A 23,372-nucleotide genomic window follows, 5' to 3' on the forward strand; every position below is an offset into this window, starting at 1 on the left:
CAGATTGGATTTAGTTTTAATGCACTTTTGGAGCCATATCTCTGACATGCTTTGACTGATTATGTTCAAATTTTATATATTCATTATATATCATGTTATAGATATATAGATGTATTCAAATTGTTTTAATTAATGCTGTTCCAGAGCAATATGGACAAGTACTCGTTTGACGATCAGATACAAAATGTCAATCATTTAATGTTAAAAAATCATCATAACCAAGCATCAGCTTCTGGATCCATAGATCTGACATGTTCCAACTATATTACTATAAATAAAACTATATATATCCTAAATTTGATAACTAACAGGGACTGTGCCATGCATGGCTTGTTTCATATCAGAATTGTTCTGAATTATAGTAAACTATATATTTTATTAAAGCTCTCATTTCATACTTCCTAAATTTCTGGATCACTTCAGATAGAATTTAATGGATACGGCTTTTGTGACCTGAGGTCATGCAGCGGTAGCAAGAGCTGTATCCAGTTCATACCACAGCCATGACTTGTTTTGTTTTGATTGATGAAAGCCACGCGTGCTGGGCCAGGCGTGATACTGGAAATTATTGTCCTGATGCATTTATGTACCGGTATGGGGTCTAAAAACTAACTCTGTGACGCGATTGTGCGACTCACCGAATGTCGATTATTGCACTCTGCGACAGTGTCATTCTGCGAAGAGCACAATTCCTATTGGTTGGTTGGTCGAATTTATTAGATAGTGGTAGTAATTATGATTTGAGTCATGGTTGTCTAGGTTAGGTCTAGAGTACTATTGTAAATCCACATATAAAAAAAATTTGATATGTGTACATAAGTTGCCACAATGATACTTTACTATACATGCCCTTGTTAGTCCCCGTTCGGACGCAGTCCGAAAACGAGGACTTATGTTTTGACCTCCGTGTGTGCGTGTGTCCGGACCTGTATCTTAGAAATGCCTGGACCAATCACAATCAAACTTCACACATACATCATATATGATATTATACATATGCACGTCAATTTGTTTCATATTCTGATTCTAGATGGCCGAATGGCGGCCATTTTTGTGCTAAAAATTATCAAAATCAAGCATTTCTCGGGTGTTTATTGATGGATTTTGTCCAAACTTAGTATATACATTAGACATTATAGGACCTTGATGCACATCATTTTGTTTTATGATCTGATTCAAGATGGCCGAATGGCGGCCATTTTTGTGCTGAAAAATCCTAAAAATCAAGTATTTCTCGGCTGTTTACAAATGAATTTTGTTCAAACTCAATATATATATTAGACATTATTATTATTATTATTATTAATCCTTTATTTCAGGCCAAAAGAGTCCCATATTAAATACATAACAAACACGAACACTAATAAATACAACGTCTAAGATTAGTCCAAAATTTGGATAAGACAAAACTGTCAGAGTTGACACAAGTACGAATTAAAGCATTATCGCTCGTAAGTAGACGCTGACTGAAGTTATATAATGCCTTGCGCTGAAGAGATTCAAAGTTGAAAATATTTCTACTCACGCAATTACCACTGGCGCTGCTAGCCAGTTTAAGGCTAAAGATCAATCTTATAGCGTTATTATAAGCCACTCACACAGTATTCACAATTTGTGTACGATAATCCCACCAAACATTCAGACAATATATACTGTATAAATACGTTCTAAATAACAAACACTTAACGTACTCTGAACTTTTTATAAATTTTCGTAAAATAAAATTTGCCCTAGCATAAATACACCGCAATTGTCGCTTCATATCAGCTTCATCCTTGCCATCTGATGACACCATATAGCCCAGGTACTTTTTCACTGAGACGAAAACCAGAGGTTTACCATACAAGTACACGCACATTATGTACATTAAGTACATTATGAGACCTTGATGCAAATAATTTTGTTTTTCAGATAAGATTCAAAATGACCAACTGGCGGCCATTTTGTTTCAATGAATGTGGTTCTCGTGCCATATCTCTGACTTGCTTTCACTGATTATGTTCAAATTTTAAATATTCATTATACATCATGTCATAGATAAACAGTTACATTGGTTTGACAATTCTATTCAAAATGGCCGAATGGTGGTTATTTTTGTGCTACAAAATCATCAAATATCTGGCATTTATGGATGGATTTCGTTCAAACTTGGTACATACATTAGACATTACGGGTTCCTGATGCACGGCATTTTTTTTTTCCAGATTGGATTCAAAATAGCGGCCATTTTGTTTTCATGATTGGGCTTACAGAGCCTACTCTTAAATGCTTTGACTGATTATATTCAAATTTTATATATTCGTTATACATCATGTGATATATATACATGTATTCAAAATGGCTGATTTTGAATGCTGTTCCAGAGCAATATCTCTAAATATGGACAAGTACTTTTTTGATAATCAGATACAAATGTCAATCATTTTAATGTTAAAAAACCATATTCCTGACATGGTTATATTCCAGCTATATTACTATAAACAAAACTATATTTCTTAAATTTAATAACTAACGGGGACTGTGCCATGTATGGCTTGTTATTAAAGTAACTTGACCGGGTTTACATAAAATCATGTTGAATCACAGTTGGGGTCACTCACTCTCATGACTACAATGTCCAAAGGAAGAATGTGCTGCATTGTTTCTCTTGTCTTCTTTTGTTCTTTTTTATCATATACAATTTGTTTATTTTGAGTTTTATTCTGTTTAACATTGTTTTAATAGCAAATTTATGTTTGTGTTTATAATTGTATCTCAAGTCAGTCATGACATTGTGTAGTCTGTCATTAGCACAGACCAGAAACAATTTGGCAATGTTTGGTCTCGCTATCATTCCCACATAAACAGTGCACGTATGAGATGTATAGTATTATGTGTTTTTATTAACCTCTTCACAATCATTAATATACTACACAGTAACCATGCACAGAATGTTGAGCAAGGGTATATTCATGTATGTATGGGGGTCTAAAAACTATAAACTCTGCGACGCGATTGTGCGACTCGCCGAATATCGATTATTGCATCTCTGCGACAGGATCGCAGTGTCACTCTGCGAAGAGCACGATTCCTATTGGTTGGTGGGTCGAACAACCCGAATCCCAATGGTCAATGTTCACCGCATGCCTTATAAAAAATTAAGTTTTAAATGGTACGGTAAAAAAAAGTGTGTAAACACTATGTACCGGCGACATGCCGCACTGTTCGGTAATCGGCAAGCACATGGAAGACAAATTGTGGGACCAAACAAATGACACATGATTTACGGTGATTAGACGCATCACACCGCTGGCTAGAAAACTTAAATAGTGTAACGTGCACGTTGGTTTTGACTGCCTATTTACGGTGTAACGTTATCGCCATCTTGGAGTTTCGTCTCGTCGACTATGCTCATTAGCATAGGCGGCAGCAATCGTCTGCCTTTGTTTAGATCATAAACGGACTCCAAACTTGTGGTCTATGATTGATTAGCTAGTATTTAACCACCAGAAATGAAATACTTTGTAACAGTTGTGAAAAGTAAACACGGCGTTGGTTTGTGGTATGAATGGAATTAGTTTTGTATCATAATTTTTGAATTAAGTACTACTGACAATTATGGTTTATTTTTTTAAATGAACGCCAAATTTCGGTGGTCCATAATGATCTTAATGTAGCGGGAAGGGAAATTTTCTTTTTTTTCCTCTTGATTTTTCAATAATTAATAAAACGGTTACTTTGTACATGTACCTTGTTTCATCATCCCAGCTTTTCGAAATTTCGGAAAGACCAGTGCTCAAACGCTAACACTACTACCGTTTCGTTAATATTTGCATAATGTTTATAACGTGTATATGTATACTACCGGTTATACTCTGTTGTTGACGATTCTGATAGAACGGGTGACATGCTTTCTGTCGCAAACAATGCATATTAATCTAACGTCCATTGTCAGCATTATTATCAGTCAAGACTTCGTTTGAGAAATCGTTTTATTTTCTATATTCTATTTTAATAACACCATCTTACTAATGCAATGACGATGAAAAGAAAGAAAGCAAAGACGCCAATGACAGGCGCGCTAGGCGAGGCAAAGAAAAATCTGCAACTCAGGGTCATATTTACTAATTTAGACTTGCCTGCAGCCTGTTGTGATTCCGATGAAAAATTACAGGACTCTCGCGTTCACCCCTCGTTTACGCAATTTATATTTATTTTTCAAGAATTTTTTATCGGAATCGCAACAGATTGCAAGCATGTCTAGGTCATATAATGACCAACCTCGCGAGTGGTTCGAAGGGAATGATTAGGCTGAAATATTCGCATCAACGCGAAAGAGTTTCAACTACTTAACCGATGATGACACCGATACGTAAGACCGTTGAGGGACGAGGAAGTGAGTACAGAAAATCTGTTGTTTGTCGACATCGGCCAAATAAACAAAGCCTTCGTTTCCGTTTATGCAGAGAGCGTGCACCCATCTAATTTTCCGTTGACACTGCCATTTTAGTTTGCTATCTTCAGCATTAGTTTCAATCCATTCACACAGCTTTACGTTTTTTCTCTATATATTGATTGCCTAAAAACAGTTTGACCCGCTACACGCTTTATTTGGGAATTCAAAGTGATAAATATAGTCATAACAAATTATACTTGCTAATGACAAAAAAAGAACGTAACATCGCGTGAAACGTACTTCGCGCTCTACTCGCTTTAAAGCTGCCGCCTATGCTAATGAGCATGGTTGCGGACGAAGCCTTACAACTTCAAGATGGCGTTAATGTTACCAGCTCCCTGATGTTACACCGTAATAAGGCAGCCAACACCAACGTGCATGTGTTTTGTAACCCCTTTCATCACCTCCGGGGGATGTTTTATATGTTAATAAATCAATGTTAAATACTTTCTGATTACCGAACCGTGCGGCATGTCGTCGGTAAATACTTGTTTGCCGTAGTTCGCGAGCAGTCGGCGAAATAACAATTTAAAACTAAATATTTCTATAAGGCATGCTGTGTACCCTTACAACGATCGACCATTGAGATTCGCGCTTTTTGACCAACCAACCAATGGGAATCGTGCTCTTCGCAGAATGACTCTGCGATCCTGTCGCATAGTGCAATAATCGACATTCGGCGAGTCGCACAATCGCGTCGCAGAGTTAGTTTTTAGACTCCCATACATACCTCGTATATAACATAACGGAGTGTCTCGTGCCACGCCCGTGGCAGGAGACAATATGGCTACTGCCACGGGCGTGGCAGGAGACAATGTGGCTATTGCCACGTCCCGGAAGTAAATGTACCGACGTTCTATGTGTAGTTTCGGCCGTCATATACAGGTTTTTCACTTGTTTTACCATCGGTGTTTGAATAAAATACTTTCACAGTGGTGTCGTTGTCAGAAATAATTTCAATTCGCGCATTTTATACGAAAATGTGAAGTCCAACCATTGACGGAACCTTTGTACGCCCTCCGGTGTTGGGAACTTGGAACACTACGTTTACCTAAAGCCAACCTCGGCGTTTATCAATCTAGTAAAACAAGTGAAAAATCTGTATATGACGGCCGAAACTACACATAGAACGTCGGTACATTTACTTCCGGGACGTGGGAACTTGGAACACTACGTTTACCTAAAGCCAACCTTGGAGTTTATCAAGCTAATAAAACTCGCAAATCACGGCGTCGTTATATAACGAAAATACACTATTAAAATAATTTTCTTCAGGAGATACGTTACTTGGTTTCTCTGGAAACTAGTAAATCAAATTACTTCAGAAATGACTAGGTAGTGCCTGCATGAACATGTATTAAGCAATCATTACATAGCCTTGTAATTTAACATGCACTGGTTTAATTTTCCCATTTAGGCGGGGACATTGAATTGTGTAATTGCGTCGATTAACGACTTGTTTAACAGGGAAATAGTGTGAACGTACCACACAGTCAGTTGTAAAAGTAAATGTGGAAATATTGTGGAAATTTACTATGCTAAGTTGCAAGGTTTTTTCTCTAAAAAAAAAAACAACAGGTCGCAATGACAATGAATATACTATTGATATTAGTCGTGCTACAAGTGTGTTCATGCTCTCTGTTATAAGCTCACTTTCAATTATAAAACCTGTTTTATTATTCGGATTTATTAGTCGATGGCCTCGTCGTCATAATTCAAAGTACCAAATGTTGCATATTATTGAATATTGGTAATTCCCAGTTACATTTAACATTAACCATATCTCTGACTGTAAAAAAGAGGAAATAATATATTATTGGTACTATATTAATTTTATTTAAAACTTTAAAAATACGGTAACGACGCCGTAATTTGCGAGTTTTACTAGATTGATAAACGCCGAGGTTGGCTTTAGGTAAACGTAGTGTTCCAAGTTCCCAACACCGGAGGGCGTACAAAGTTTCCGTCAATGGTTGGACTTCGCATTTTCGTATAAAATGCGCGAATTGAAATTATTTCTGACAACGACACCACTGTGAAAGTATTTTATTCAAACACCGATGGTAAAACAAGTGAAAAATCTGTATATGACGACCGAAACTACACATAGAACGTTGATACGTTTACTTCCGGGACGTGGCAATAGCCACATTGTCTCCTGCCACGTCCGTGGCAGTAGCCATATTGTCTCCTGCCACGGGCGTGGCACGAGACTCGGCCATAACATAAACGCATTAGTATTAAAGTTTACTCTGCACTGTATTTTTGACACTGCATTATTAGTTCCCGTTTGGACGAAGTCCGAAAATGGGGACTTATAATTCGGTCTCCGTGCGTCCGTGCGTCCGTCCGGAGTCGTATCTCAGAAAACCTTGGACCGATTCCGTTCATTTTTTGCATGTGCCTAGTACTTTATGTGGGACATATGCACATGCAATGGTTTAGCGATTCGATTCAAAATGGCCGACTGGCAGCCATCTTGTTTTTTGAAAATGTTGCATTTTGGACATGCTTTGTCAGTTTTCATTCAAACTTGGTACATAGATTATACATGTTAGGATACATGTCCATGACGATTTATTTCGCAATGACCGACCGTCCGTGAGTTCTTGAGTCTATCCCTCTGACTGTCCGTGTGTCCGTCTGTCCGTGCGTCAGTCTATCCAACGTCATATTTCAGAATCCTGTGGACCGATTCCGTTCATTCTTTGCATGTGCCTAGTATCTTATGTGGGACATATGCACATGCAGTGGTTTAGCGATTCAAAATGGCCGACTGGCAGCCATCTTGTTTTTTTGAAAATGTTATACTTTGGACATGCTTTGTCAGTTGTCATTCAAACTTGGTACATAGATTATACATGTTAGGATACATGTCCATGACGATTTATTTCGCAATTGGATCAAAGATGGTCGACTGGCAGGCATCTTGTTTTTGTGTTTTTTATGCGGTATCTTGGACATGCTCTGTCAGTTTTCATTCAAATTTGGCACATACATGTACTTTATACATGTTAGGATGCATGTCCATGACAATTTGTTTCAAAGGATGGCCGATTGACAGCCATCTGACTTTTTGGCCTTACTACTATATTTCCACAATTTATGTACCATTTTCATTCGTATTTGGCACATACATCATACATATCAGTGTGTTTCATAATCAGATCAAAGATGGCTGAATAACGGCTGTTTTTATTTTGACCATATTACTATGACACGAAACACATGTTTTGATGTAAATAAACAATCTGTTGTATACGCCACTTGGAACTCAAGTTTCAAGGACACGCTCGCGACAACCCCTCCGCTTTAATATGACGAGCACAAAGAGAACTTAACGGGGACTGTGTCATTTTCAATGACTTGTTATATTTATTTTAGAACAACAAGACTCCACTTCACTATGCAGTAGAAGATTATTCTTCTGAATTAATTATAGCATTGGTGTCAGCAAAAGCAAATGTTGACGTGGTTGATGAGGTAATTCAAATATTATAAATTCATGCTTTAGTGCCAATTGCATATTGTGTAAATGAATTATTTTAGCTTTATGCTTGTATGGTCTTAAAGTTTACTAACACTGTATTTGTGTCATATATATTTGTTGTAGTATAACAACATGACTCCACTTCACTATGCAGTAGAAAAAGGTGATCATGAATCAGTTGATGCATTGGTGTCAGAAGGTGCTAATGTAGATGTAGTTGATAAGGTAATTCAAAATTTTATTTTAAATTCATGCTTTGGTGCCAATTGTGTATTATGTTATACCAGTATATTGATGGTGTTAATCCATTGATTTGATTGATCCCAGCACAAAATTTGCATATGCAATCCATGGTATACTGGCTGATAATGCATGGCCCTGAAACATGAATTGACTACAGGTTTAATACGGAAATACATAAAACCGATATTATTTGATTTGTAGGGAAATATAGTGGCTGAATTTTGGAAAAATATTGAAAAAATACTGAATTAAAAACCTCTGAAAAGTTATATAACCATAATATTGCTTTTTGTTAATGGTGTGATCCAAGTTGTGAGCGTCAGTCATTGGGTGATTGTCGTTTGCCACACAAACCTAAACCACCGTCCCTCAACACTATGAGGTGTCTAAACGAAGGCCAGAACGCTGTGTTCTCCGTGTTGTGACTTTGAGATGGATTGCGAACCTCCAACAAAGAAAACTACCGTAATCCTTCTATCAATTCGACCCCTCTTTTAATTTGACCACTAAGTTTGCAAAAATATTTTTTGTTTTCCCTCTTTTAGTTCGCCCACTCACAGGAAATGGGGCATTCAAATTGCTACCATCCCAGCAAATGTTTCTCGCAACGAATAACAAAACAAGTTTACTATATGTTTGTCTTCCTGTGCATTATTCTGTCACTTCACCCTCTTTTACCCACAAAGAAACAATGAAGTCTTCCAGACGTGTAAGCTTTGGTAAACCCAAGTGCGTCTTTGTGGGGTCAAACTGGTGTCATATGCTAATCACTTTCATTGTTGCGTGCAGTGTGATTTATGATAACCGGCAATTTAGACAATAACAAAATTAATGTAAATGAACTAGTAACCACAATTTTCCTACCACTGGGCCTATAGTAAATTTGATAGCGGCACACTAACATCCTGCAAAAAGATCATGTAATGTAATCAATCATTCAGCTTGTCAGTCTAAAGACATTTATTGTTTACTGCAAATATGCTAATGAGGAGATAAGAGGAGCCTCGTTTATTTTAAAACATGCAAATGAGGAGACCAAGTGGAGACGCGTTTATTTTAAAACATGCTAATGAGGAGACGAAGTGGAGACGCGTTTATTTTAAAACATGCTAATGAGGAGGCAAAGTGGAGAGGCGTTGGAACTGAGACAGTGCGTCTTTCGCAAGGAAACATTGGATCAACATTGACCTGTGATGGTTGTAAAACAATCATGTAATAAATTATTCAGCTTGCATTTAGATTTTTCTTTAATTTTTTTTTATTACAAGCCAATATTACTGTGAAGTATTCACCAATGTCTTGCCATGCTTTTTGACTGCTGACCATTTATCTAGTCACAGTGATTAGACATGACGTTTTATATAAATTGAAGTTGGTAAAACATTCCCAGGGCTACCCCACTCTTTCAAAATATACTAAGCAGTAAACAAAAATAGTATGAGAAAAAGATTGAGTGAGTGTATGTGTTATTTTTTTTATTGCGAATTACAATTGGCATGATCGAACTAATACATGGTTTACAAAACTTGACAAGCTCTGTGGGTGGTACATGTAGCGCTGCCGATGTGTCTGTTGCCTTCTCTTCTTCAAGTGGTAGTTTCTTTTTCGTTCTCAATCCTGCAGTTCATTTACTAAAATTTATACCCTTATAATTCGACCACTCAAAATATACCTCTGATAGTTCGACCACTCAAAAAAATAATTTCTGTTTTTCTTCTTATTTGTAACACGCCGCACGCTTGTAAGAGGAACAGTTTGCATTTAATAGAAAAAACGACAATGGTAAAATACAAGTCTTAATCAAATACAGAAGCACAAAACACAATATAATAAAAATAACACAATATAATAAAATAACTACTTATATAAAATCTAACTACAAAATTGGGAAGGGGCTCCTTCAGTCACACTACAGAGGTCAAGGCCATGACCCACCCGCAAGGTAGGTCGAGGTCTTGACCTTGATGGGTCAAGAAGATCCTGCTGTGAAGCCAAGATAGATGGGAGGTGACCAAGAGATGGCCGCCGAGCCCTGAAATGGGGGTAGGATGGAGTCCAAGAGCCCAAACCGAGGGAGGCATAAAGTAGTGACTGAAGGGACCCCCATGAAGAAGGTAAGAAGAAAGGCTCGGCCCAGAGGACATAGTGATATGTCGGCCTGGGGGAACGGGAACTGGAGGACAGGTGTCTGTCGGTCCAGGTGGAAAAGCGAGAAAGGAGAACAGTGCCCGACCCAGAGGACATAATGTCGGCCTGGGGGGGGGGGGGTGGTAGCTGGAGGACAGGCATCTGTCGGCCCAGGTGAGAGAGTAGGTGCTGATCAGCCCAGAGGATGCAACTGGTACATCGGCCTGGGGGAGCAGACATGCAGAAAAACAAAAACAACAAAGCAAAGGCAAAATGAATTGTGCACAATAAAAAAGGAAATCAAAATGCTAAACCTGAATGCACGCAGCAGAATGCCAGGTTTGACGCAGGTGATTGGTATCATTCGAAAAATCAGACAGAAGCAAGTGTCTTAAAAGCTGACTGGAGCAACTGTTCCGGTGTTCTGATGTATGTGCGATAGCAGTTGCTCGACCATCTGCCCATTGTTTGAATAAGGTGGTCTGGAAGATGCACACTCGCTGCAGTAGTGGTCGCTCCAATGCGAAAAGAGTGTCCTGCGAAGAGGTGAGCTTTGAAGCCAAGTCTAGTGAGAAGAAACCGAAGTGAGTTGGTGAAGTGGGCACGGTCGAGTGGTACTCTTTCAGGAAGCATGAATAGTGGTTCGTGTGGTGCTGCCCCCATCTTGTGGCGAACTAAAAGGAAGCGATGTAGGGAAGAAACTGGACAAAAGGCAGAGCCAGTAGGATAGAGTCTAAGTTCAAATCCACGTCGGACCTGGTCAGTTTTTGATGATTTAATGGTCACAACCAGGGCATCGACTGAGCGTGTGTTACCTGGCGTCTTAATGTCCTTAACGCAGAGACCGACTTGTGGGTTGAAAGACTGTGATAACGAGGTTAATTCGCTACATCGTAGGAATCCAAAAAAAAACAACAGAAAAGCAGCTTCCAACAATAGGTCAAAGTAGGGCCCATATACGCCTGAATGGAGTAGCAAACACAGGCGTTTTAACAGGTCAAAGGTGATTGGCAGCCTTGGGCGTTTAGCAGAGCCTTGCAAACGGCGAATACCTCGCAGTACGTATTGGAGGCGAAGTAGATTCAAACCTTGGCTAGTAACGAGCGGATTTGAGTGACCGCCAAGTAGATAATGATTGCGAATTCCTGCAAGGTAAACTTTGATGGTGCTGAATTTTAGATGCAAATACGTGGCACAATGTGTGACGAAGTAAACCAAAATGTTTTCGGAGATAACCGGGTAAGTGGTTGACTGACCTGTGATCTTGAACATGGCTGCAAACTGCAAAACGCAACCATGTGCGTACACCTGTGGCATAGGAACCAACTGTCCGTATTCCAAGTGATGCCCTTTGACATGTGTCCACTGCCTGGTTCAAGCGAACATCACGACTGAGGGAATCTGGCAAGGTATGGCTTGCGCTGATGGTGCTGCTTCTCTGAAACGTGTAGTCTGAAAACGAGAGAGAGCATCTGCAATTATATTAGATTTACCAGGTATATGAACAGCAGAAAACATGAAGCTATGGGATGCAGCAGTAATCACCAAACGTCGCATTAGTTTCATAATGGATGGCGATTTAGAGCGACCTTTATTGACAATGTGAACAGTAGCCATGTTGTCGCAGTGGAACAGTATATGCTTCCTAGTCCATTGATGACCCCAAAGCAAAGCGGCTACAACAATGGGATATAGTTGCTGGAATGCGATAGACAGAGACTTGTCATGATCGAGTCTAAGGTTTGTTTCCCATTTTTCGTGGAACCAGTATCCCCGGAAATACCCACCATGGCCAATACCACTGGCGTCTGTAAATAACTGCATATCTGGGGCAGGAGTGAGGTATCTGTCGAGGAATAGTGAAATGCCATTCCACCCAGATAGAAATTCCTTCCACATGCGAATGTCCTGTTTACTTTTAGATGAAATGCCAACGTGGTGGTGGAGTTTTTGAGTGCCTTTCGAAAGTTCGATAAGTCGTGACATGAAAGTACGACCTGGAGGGACTACACGGCACGCGAAATTGAGGTGTCCAAGCAGACTCAATAGCTGGTGCTTGGTGCAGGATCTGCGTAGGAGAAATTCATCAAGCAAATCAAGAAGGCGATTGAGCTTAACCAGTGGCAGACGGGCCTCCATCTTGATGGTATCAAGTTTAATACCAAGAAACTCCAAAGTAGTAGTAGGACCTACGGTCTTATGTGGGGCTAATGGGATTCCTAAGCGGCCAAAAATGAGCGTTAACAATGCCATTGTTCTTTCAGCATCATAGGATGGTGCATCGATTGTAAGGAAATCATCTAGTAGGTGCAGCATTTTGTTGATACCGTAGTTATGATGAGCGATCCAGCAAATAGCAGTTGAGAGTTGATCGAAAATTTTAGGATTGGAGCGAGACCCAAAGGCAAGGCGGACGAAAAAATAAAAATTGTCCTGCCAGTTGATGCCGTATAAATGCCAAAGTGATGAATGGATGGGCAGAAGCTTAAACGCATCAACGATGTCTGTTTTGCAAAGTAAGGCACCGTGGCCAGCTTGTTGGGTGGCTGTGATGGCGTCGTCCACTCTTACATATGACAGAGAGTATTCATCCTTGTCGATTAAATCGTTAATACTAGTTGACAATGAGTTACCTCGGGGGGCAGACAAGTCAACGATTAAGCGTTTTTTATCTGAATACTTTTTATCAACAACGCCGATAGGACTGCAATGGTAGACAGGGAAAGGAGACGAAGGAAAAGGACCAATAAGGTAGCCCTGCTTGACTTCCGCTGCTATGTGCTTTGAAACAATGTCTGGTTGGCTACGTGCAGAGAGAAGGTTGCGAAAGATAAGAGGACACGTGGGGAGCACCTGCACCCCTGTATGAAAACCTTCCTTAACATCTGAAAGCAGATAGTCCATAAAGACAGTGTCAGGATGTGAAGAAAGTACCTTGCTCAAAATTGTCAATATTGATTGGCGTGGTTGCAGCAAAACAAGGCAGTCATTGGCAATTACCTTGTGTGGCACTAAGGTTCCCGGAGTGGCATACAGCACAGATATGTGAATACGGGCAGTTGGATCTTTTGCAACCAACGGAGGAATTAAAATTATTGCAAATCTCTTTTCCATTATATGTAATTCTTTCACATCCATTTCTGTCATGGGTAGCATGCTGTGCTGCAGAAACTGAACCCTGGACGCCCTGGCCTGGTCGTTTAAAAGATGATGCACGCTGCGGGCATAGATTGGTAGAATGAGCCATGCTGTTGCAAACATTACAAGCCGTTACTGTTGTTCCGGCGAAAATAGAAGTGTAGAGCATGACCAATCGACCTTTATATTATGGTTAAGAAGTGAGGCTGCAGCCCTGGCTGCGAATTGACGGTGATATTCGTAGTAGGCCAGACCCCCGAAACGACTTGACATGTCAACAATGTCACGTTCATAAGCATCTAGTTCTTGACGACGGGTCGGGTATACTTGGCACATAACGTTTTTGTAAACAGAAAATGTGATGATGAACTCTTGAATAGTAAGCGCCCTCATTAATCTACTGTCCTGAAACGTAAAGTAAGAGCTTCATCGTCGACGATAACATGACGTTGGCCGGAGTTATATGTATAACCAGGAATGAGCAAGCAAGCAAGATTTACATTCTTACCTGCGATGATATCTCGATGTACAGCCGGTGAGACCAATTCAACGTGTTGGATCTGTTCTGACAAAGTTCCCTGTCTATGAAGCAAACTGTTTTCGATGGACGATTCATGGGAGTGAATGTTCGAGTTGGCATATTGCGTTTGGTTAGAAATTAAATTGGATGGTTGCTCGCGTATAATCACACTTGCGCCATGTTGATGTTGTTGTCTGTGTGTCGCCAGGTCGTTGACGTGAGTACAGCAATGGTCGTGAGGGCGCTGTTGTTGCTAAGCATTTACGATGTTTGTAAGATTTGTAACTGCCGCTTGGAGTTCTGAAAACATCGCGGGAGTTATAACTGTGCCGCTGGTACTTGGTTGGTCATGTTGAGGTGAGGCCGAAACAACCACTGCAGGAGAAACGGGTAGGCAATCGGCGTTGTTAGCTTCCTGTACTGCAGGTCTATGTAGTACTGTAGTGTCGTCGATGTTTCTTTGTTCCAAGACTATTTCATCAGGCGTCCGTGTGGTCGAGCGTGTAACTGGACGAGTATAAGGCTGGATACGAGGTTGGGCATTACTCCGTGGACGACGTCCTTTACCTCTTGGTGCCATTGTAAACGTATATTAGTAGTTGAAAGCCGAACAATTACGCCGAGTAGATGAAATAATGAGTTGTATAAAAGCAATTGATTGAAAACAAAACGATGCTCACTAAGCGTGGCTAAATACATGAATGACTAAGACAAAGGCACACAAAAGAAAGCAATTAGCAAGGGACGCTAGGGGATGTGTGCAAAAAAACATTGATTGGTCCGCAAAAAACAAAGCTGTGGTAGGTAAACAAAGCTGTGATAGGTCAAAATAAACGAGCTGTGATAGGCTGAAGGCAAGACGGCCAGAATCCGGATTAGACTCCAAGCTCAGGGCGTTTTACAAAATCGATTTTAGCAAGCCAAAATCACACTAAATCAGCCACTCCCAAAAATAATTATTTTTTCATGATCGAATTGATAGAAGGATTACGGTAGATAAGATTGAGGGATTGAAGGACAAAAAAATGCAAAAAACTATGAGTCACAGGCAAAAATGTATGCCACCAATAACAACCGGTGTCCCGTTGCGGCGTTTGAATTCTAGCTCACAAAATTGCAGTGAAATTGCACCCGGGTAATTGCCATCTGTTTGTAATTCTCCACTATGGGTAAATAAATTACAGGAGATGATGAAGGTAATTTCGAAAGCTGCAGATTTGTGCTGAATGTACACCAACCACTGTTACAGTATTAGAGCGACGGTGTGCAATGTCTTTCTTTCGACCGGAGTTGAGACAAGGCATATCATGTACGTGTCACCATCAAACTTAACCCAGAACAATGACAAAACTTGTCATACTGTCACAAAACTTTGGTTATACCAAAGGTATCTAGATCAGATGTTGGAACTGAGGTCACCGTGCCGGTCGCCATACTTGATACACTGCGTCCCGCCGCGTCTCAAATTTCGGTCGAACCAAGTACCACTGAACGTCAAATATCCACAGTTACAAGTAGTATGATGAGTCACAAAACTGGTTTATTTCACAACTGTACTTTCAATGGGCAAATTACAATCCAAATTGTACAAAAACCGGAATGAAAATGTGGAAAATCCGTTGTTTTAATGATCCAAACAGTACACGACCCTGTCTTTCAAATCGTGTTGACGCAGTCAGTAAAAGGTCAGAAAGGTTATCTTTTGTTAAGCTAATTTGTGTGTTTACACTGCTCTATTCACCGTGGATACATTTCGTTTTCATGTGGAATAAAAATTAGTTTGTATTCAATTTGAACTGTGTTGCGCATGTAATTTTTGTATGCATTCAGCGTGCAACTACATACTATAAATATTCATGTTCAAGGGCCATAATCAGGATCTTTTAGTAGATGAAAGTAAACTTATTTTACTAGTTTTATCGAATTGTCAATATACTGGTATAATATAATAGCAATAATTGTGCAATATCTCGTGGTATACCCGCCTTCGGTGGGGGGTTATTGCTTAATTACATGAATCATGTCAGACCTGCTTGTATGGTCTGAAAGTTTACTAACACTGTATTTGTGTCATATATATTTGTTTCAGTATAACAAGACTCCACTTCACTATGCAGTAGAAAAAGGTGATCATGAATCAGTTGATGCATTGGTGTCAGAAGGTGCTAATGTAAATGTAGTTGATAAGGTAATTCAAAATTTTATTTTAAATTCATACTTTAGTGCTAATTGCATATTGTGTATTAAATGAATCATGTCAGACCTGCTTGTATGGTCTGAAAGTTTACTGACGCCGTATTTGTGTCATATATATATATATATATTTGTTTCAGTACAACAAGACTCCACTTCACTATGCAGTAGAAAAAGGTGATCATGAATCAGTTCAGATATTGATATCAGCAGGTGCTAATGTAGACGTAGTTGATGAGGTAATATGTAGTATCTTTTTGCTTAATATACACATTTGCAAACATCAATATTTTAATAACAGTGTCTCAATCTTATCCACATAACAGTAAAAGTTTCTGGCCCCTGCAAAACGCTATTCACCAAAGTTTTGGTCCAAGAGAAAGCTGTGATCATTTAATGTCTGATACGAGACACACACCCTGCTATAATTACTGTCCATTCCTATTACAGTGGGTGTTTCTATACAGGAAAAGAAAACAAAATCATTCACAAAGTATTGACAGAGTGCGCCTAAATCAGTGGTCACACTTAACTAATGCACTATCAGTCTATTATTGATTTACACTGGCCTCCTCGGTTATAAATGTTATTATTCACTGTTATTTGTATTCAACATTATCGATCTAGCCAAATAACATCACTGACAGTTTTAATAATTTTCCCACAGTATTATATTATAGATTACAATGTAATAATCAAAGTAATGTTTTTTTATTTCTTTTCCAGGAATTTGACACTCCATTACATAAAGCTACATTATATGGATTCACACCTATTGTTGAATTGTTAATTAAATATTCTGCCAATATGAACGCTGTCAATAAAGTGAGTGTACATGTAGTGTTACCACATACATGCATGTTCCAGTTATATTGTGACTTAATATCATGAAAATTTCAGACAAATAAAACTACTTTGAAACAAATTCATGAGAAAAAAATATCTAAAAAAAAGTAAATTACATTAAATGATATGAATTTTCTGTAAAAGTTATGAATTTGAAGAACTTGCCAAAACCCTACCAATCTTGTGATTGAAAATACCCAAAAAATACAGGGTGTCGTACAGGGAATATTTGTGACCTGATTGATGTCAGTTACATTTTACACGGTCAGATGACAAAAATAATGTTGATATTATTAATATTGTTTCATTGACTAAATTTTAAAATACCAATTGGATTATTTGTGTTGTTTTTGTTGTTGTTTCTTTGCAGTTTCCCTGTCTGTATGTGTGTGTGTGTGTGTGTGTGTGTGTGTGTGTGTGTGTCTGTCTATTCCACTGATATCTTAAGAACCATATGTTGGTTTTTAATTAAACTTGGTGTATATATGCTCTTGGCTAATGCGCAGATTTGATTAGATTTTGGTTGAAATCCATACAGTTAATTACCTTATATGCATGATAATTAGCTGATTTTTAGTTGTTCCTTGACTGTTCCACTGATATCTAAAGAGCCATTCATTAGATTTTGACGAAACTTGGTACATAGATGCTCTGGACGCGGATTTGATTAGGTTTTGGTAAAAATCCATGCGTATTAATTACCTAATTTGCATGATAATTAGCTGATTTTTAGCTGTTCCATGACTGTTCCACTGATATTTAACGAACCACTCACTGGATTTTGATGAAACTTGGCACATGGATGCTCTGAACTAATGCACAGATTTGATTAGTTTTGGGTAAAAATCTGTGCAATATTGATTACCGAATTTGCATAATGATTAATCAATTTTCGGGTTTTCCACTGATATCTCAAGTACTAATCATCACATTTCAATAAGGCTTGGCACATGGATGTTATATGACACTGCACAGACCTGATAGTTTCAGGGTAATTTCAGTGCATATTAATTACCTAATTTGCATAATTAATTAATTTTCAACTTTTGATATTTCAAGTAGTATCATCACATCTCAAATAAACTTGGTTACTTAAGAACTGTGCAGAGACCTAATTAGTTTTTTGGGTAAATATTTGTGCATATTAATCACCTTATTAGCGTAATTAGTTAATTTTCAGCTTTTCACCTGATATCTCAAGTACTAATCATCACATTTCAATGAGACTTGCGACATCGATCTTCTAGGATATGGAGACACCTGATTAATTTTGGGGTAAATAATTGTGCATATTAATTACCTAATTTGCATAAGTAATTAATTTTTTGCTGTTTCATGACTGTTGCACTGTCTAAAGAACCACTCATTGGATTTTAATGAAACTTTTAAAAGAGTACGCACCATCACATTTCAATGAACCTAGGACTATACACCCAATTAGTTTCTGATAATTATTTATATTTCTTAATCACCAATTAACATAATTAATTAACACTGATATCTCAAGTACTGATCATCACATTTGAAAAAAACTTGGTACATAAATGCTCTAAGACAATAGACGGCCTGATTAATTTTGGGTTAAAATCTGTTCATATTAATTCTCTAATTAGCATAATAATTCATAATTTGTTGGTTCTAATCACATTTTAATGAAACTTGGTACATATACAATAATACATTACGCAAATCTTATTAGTTTTACATTGTGCAGAGCTTATTAGTTTTACACCTAAATCTGTTCATATTAATTACTTTATTTGCATAATTAGTTTTCAGCTTTTCCATCAATATCTCAAGTACAAGTAATGTTGAATTAATTTTTAATGTATCTCCAATACACTACTTTCTACTCTACAACGGAGCTATATCAGCTGACAGTCTGCTTGTTACATTTTTGACTCCTTGAAAATGGCAAGTCCACTTGCTTTGATACTATATAATTATGTATCTTCAATTCTCAATCATCCACCATAGACTCCGATCAGTCAAAATGACTGTTCGTTTCGTTCATTTTTACCAATGTGTTTTTGGAAATGAATAGGAAGAAAGGGTTGCATGCCTGAGGCTCCTTACTTCCTGTTTTGTCACCCGTAAGTATGGGGCGGTCGTGCGGCAGTTGTCACCAGGAAATACCAGCTTGGAACCCACATAGCAAATGCTATTTGTATTTGGACTGTGTGCGGGTTTCGGTTAAAAACCTGGCAGGCAGGCCTCCAATATCGGAGGGGACCAAGCAGGGCAGGACATTTGTTTTGTACTCCCCTGCACTCTGCCAGCCAGGGATCGTCTGTCAGATCCATTGACATTATGCATCACTCCTCCTTCAAGGACCCGCATACGATCTCAGAGGGGACTGGCCGGCCATCAGAGGTGTCTTTGGCACGTCATCGCTCAATTTTTAGCTCCGCTGTCGACTTTGTCGAGCGGAGCTTATCATATGAGTGATTGTCCGTCTTCTGTCGTCCGTCGTCCGTGTCAATGTTTTACTTTTTCAACTTCTTCTTGAAAACTACAAGCTTGAATGTTTTGATACTTGGTGTATATGTACCTTGGGTGGACCTCTCTCAGATTTGTTCATTTCATGATCATATCTTCAATTCTCTAATTTTGGTGAATATTTTTGTCATTTTTGGTAAAAAGTGATATTTTCGACTTCTTGTTGAAAACCGCAAGTCTAATTGCTTTAATATTACATATATAGGTACTACATGTGAATCTCTCTCAGATTTGTTCATTTTGTAATGATATCTTCAATTCTCTAATTTTAATGAATATTTTTGTCATTTTTGGTAAAAAGTGATATTTTCGACTGCTTGTTAAAAAACGCAAGTCCAATTGCTTTGATATTAAATATATAGGTACTACATGTGGACTTCTCTCAGATTTGTTCATTTTGTAATGATATCTTCAATTCTCTAATTTTGGTGAATATTTTTGTCATTTTTGGTAAAAAGTGATATTTTCGACTTCTTGTTAGAAACCGCAAGTCCAATTGCTTTGATATTACATATATAGGTACTACATGTGGACTTCTCTCAGATTTGTTCATTTTGTAATGATATCTTTAATTTTCTAATTTTGGTGAATATTTTTGGTAAAAAGTGATATTTTCAACTTCTTGTTAAAAACCGCAAGTCTAATTGCTTTGATATTACATATATAGGTACTACATGTGGACCTCTCTCAGATTTGTTCATTTTGTAATGATATCTTTAATTCTCTAATTTTGGTGAATATTTTTGTCATTTTTAGTAAAAAGTGATATTTTTGACTTCTTGTTAAAAACCACAAGTACAATTGCTTTGATATTACATATATAAAAAAAATATATGTGGACCACTCTCAAATTTGTTCATTTCATGATGATATCTTCAATTCTCTAATTTTGATGAATATTTTTGTCATTTTTGGTAAAAAGTGATATTTTCGACTTCTTGTTAAAAACAGCAAGTCCCATAGCATTGATACTATGCATATTGTTCATTTTCTAATGATATCTTATGTTCTTTAATTGAAATGTGCATTGCTAACAGCGGAGCTATCTCGGCTGCTTGTTTTTTCTCCGTGAAGGGGGGGTTAGGCGATCTCTGATTTGGTGGGTGCAACGCTCATACGGTATTGATGGGTGGACCGTGATCCTCTGCATAATAGAGGCCTAAGTTCCTAGGGTGGGGAAATCTCATGCTTCAGCTGGATCAAGCGCTACCTGATCGATGCGATGTTCGAGACCGGAGCCAGCACAGTCTGGAGCCAAATCTCACGCCCGACTGGATCCCTTGGTCCCTTCCCCCGACCCCGGTACCACCAATTTTTTGTTTGGTGGGACTGGCAAATGGGGATGGCCGCGTTCATGGAATATATGGCAGTTCAGTCAGATACAGTCCACGCCCTGAGAGCAGAGTGGCGACCCTCAACTTTTGAGTTGTGGCCGGCCCACTGGAACGCATTGTTTTGCACCTCCAGCACAAAGGTCTCAAACGCACCAGGCTCTTAGACCAGTAGACACAGCCTTTGGTGGAACACCACACGGCTACTCAGGATATCCTGCAGTATCATCTGGTTCTCGTGGCAGCGGCTGCCTCTGTACAGCAGGATGCTGTTTTGACCAGGTAGTCCCGCCTCTTCCTCAGGTGGTCGTCCACCCACTTTGCAAGGGAAGCATATTTGAAGCTTCTGTTTGTGATGAGGAGTATGGGCATATGTTCGGCGGCGTCTGAACCTATCGACTTATACAGGCCTTGCAGGGTCTCACCTCGGCGGAGGAGAGATCATCCGCAATGTAGAACTGCCGAACCCACATATCTCTGTTGCACACAGATTGTGCAGGTGTATTCCGGCTTGAAGGCAGCATGTAATCGCCACCTGGACTCACCAGATGGTGATACATGGTTACAAGATCCTGCTGTGATCTCCACCACCCTGTCAACAGCCCCCCGTTCAGGGTGCTACCAGGGGATCCCCGTAAAGCAGAAGCAATTCAACAGGAGATAGTCAGTTTGCTTACAAAGGGCGCTATACACAGGATAGAGAACCTGGCGATAAGTGTTGGTAGTTCCAAAGACTACAGGTGGCTGCGCCCAGTTCTGGACTTAAGCAGACTAAATCAGTATGTGCTTCCTGGAGCACAGAGCGCTGTTTTACTCTCTGTGCACATACCAATGCACCCAGCGAGTCAATGACTCCCTCGATTCACCCATTTGGGCCAAGTAGTCATGTTCAGGGTGCTCCCCTTTGGGTTATGCATGGCTCCATACGTGTTCACCAGAGTGCGGGAACATGTGGTGCTGCTGCTGCGCCGGGCATTAGTACACATCAACCTGTACCTAGACAACTGGTTGCTACACAATCCAAACAAGGTGTTGTTAGCCAAACAGTAAGTCTAACACAGGATTTACTACACCAGCTGGGCTTCCTAGTAAATCAAGCAAAGTTGGTGTTCCTGAGCATGGAGTTCAAAACAGAGATGGGCTTGTTATGGCTATTGGAGGCCCGTTGCCTAGCACTAAGTGACCTAGCCGAATGCTTAAATAGTCAGCGTTCCTTCTGAGAACTGATGCGGATCATCGGAATGATGACCTCGATTTACAGGGTAGTTCCCCATGCCATGATACGCAGCCGCCAGGTACAGCGCACTTTGTTGCAGCACCGGGCTCACCTACGGAAACTGGAGCGGCAAGTAACTCTCTCGGACCAAGCGAGGAATGCCTTGTCCTGGTATTCAGCAATTGCCAACTTCAGGCAGGGGGTTCCCCTGGACCCCCTCACAGGTTGGGGAGCGCACCTATTGAACGAACAAGCCTAAGGAATATGGCCCCTGCATTGGCTTCAGGACCACCATATCAACTGGCTCAAACTGAAAGCTGTGCACGTAGCACTGATACACTTTCTACCCATAGTTCGAGGCCACAGAGTCTTGCTTCGCATGGACAACACACTGATGGTCTCCTATATCAACAAGGAGGGGGAACAGATCTCATCACTGTCAGTCCTAGTGGAGCTAATTCTCCACACACCACCTTCCAGGGGTGAGGAACAGTCAAGTGGACTTGCGGCTCAGTCTCCTTCTCCAGAATGCGTAGTGGCAGATACCCAAAGGGGTAGCCTCCAGACTGTTTTTGCCATGGGTCGGTCCAAAGTTAGACCTATTCACCACACCCCAAAATGCCAAGCTCGAACGTACGTGACACTCATGCCGGTTCCAGGAGCCTGGGACACTTTGTCGATCCTGTGGGCCCACATGGACGTGTACGCCTTTCCTCCCTTCCCGTTATTCACCAGGTACTGGAGAAACTTCGACAGAAGCGCACCTGCACTTTGACGCTGGTGGCACCCAGCGGACCAAGCAAGCCCTGGTTTCCACTACAGTTGGAAATGTTAGTTGAAACACCAGTGGTGCTTTCGGACTTACCAGATCTGCTGTCCCAACCAGACGGCGCACTGTTGATGAGCCCAGCGGTGTGCCACTTACACACATCAAAGTTCTCAGTTGACTCAGGTTTATCTGAGTGGGCTGCCAATGTCCTGGGCAGGGCGAACAGGGATTCCACCAATGCAGCTTACGACTAGAAATGATGAGCGTACACTGATTGGTGTAGTGGAAGGGAGATTGATCCATGCCATCCCTCTGTTGGCCAGGTAGCTGACTTTTCGTTCATGTGTTTGAGGAACTGGGCTTTTCCTATTCAGCGATCTTTGGCTATAGGTCAGCCTTGTCACCCACCATTGAGAATTCTTTGGGGACGAGGCTAGCTGATTGTCCTATTATTAGGAGACTGTTTACTGTTTCCCATAATCAGAGGCCTCGACCTTGAATGAGGGAAGCGCCCAATTGGATTGTGTTGTTCGCTCTATCAGCACCACTCAAATATTTGATGTGG

The 23,372-nt window shown here is 39.9% G+C and overlaps 1 protein-coding gene and 1 pseudogene across 2 annotated transcripts in view; one reads left to right on the top strand and one right to left on the bottom strand.

Moving 5' to 3' along the window:
- The first annotated feature begins 8,052 nt into the window (after positions 1–8,052).
- The window catches only part of LOC102805571 (death-associated protein kinase 1-like), a 38,555-nt gene continuing 23,235 nt past the window's right edge, over positions 8,053–23,372 (top strand). For both annotated transcript variants that reach the window (XM_085508657.1, XM_085508658.1), the window contains exons 1-4: positions 8,053–8,150; positions 16,043–16,141; positions 16,287–16,385; positions 16,873–16,971. In XM_085508657.1, coding sequence (XP_085364783.1) covers positions 8,058–8,150; positions 16,043–16,141; positions 16,287–16,385; positions 16,873–16,971 — 390 coding nt within the window. In that variant the 5' untranslated portion in view covers positions 8,053–8,057. The remainder of the gene's footprint in view (positions 8,151–16,042; positions 16,142–16,286; positions 16,386–16,872; positions 16,972–23,372) is intronic.
- LOC144360914 (uncharacterized) lies at positions 10,668–12,548 on the bottom strand (annotated as a pseudogene).

This window comes from Saccoglossus kowalevskii, chromosome 15, assembly GCF_978046115.1.
Source record: "Saccoglossus kowalevskii chromosome 15, keSacKowa6.1, whole genome shotgun sequence".
Taxonomy (NCBI): domain Eukaryota; kingdom Metazoa; phylum Hemichordata; class Enteropneusta; family Harrimaniidae; genus Saccoglossus; species Saccoglossus kowalevskii.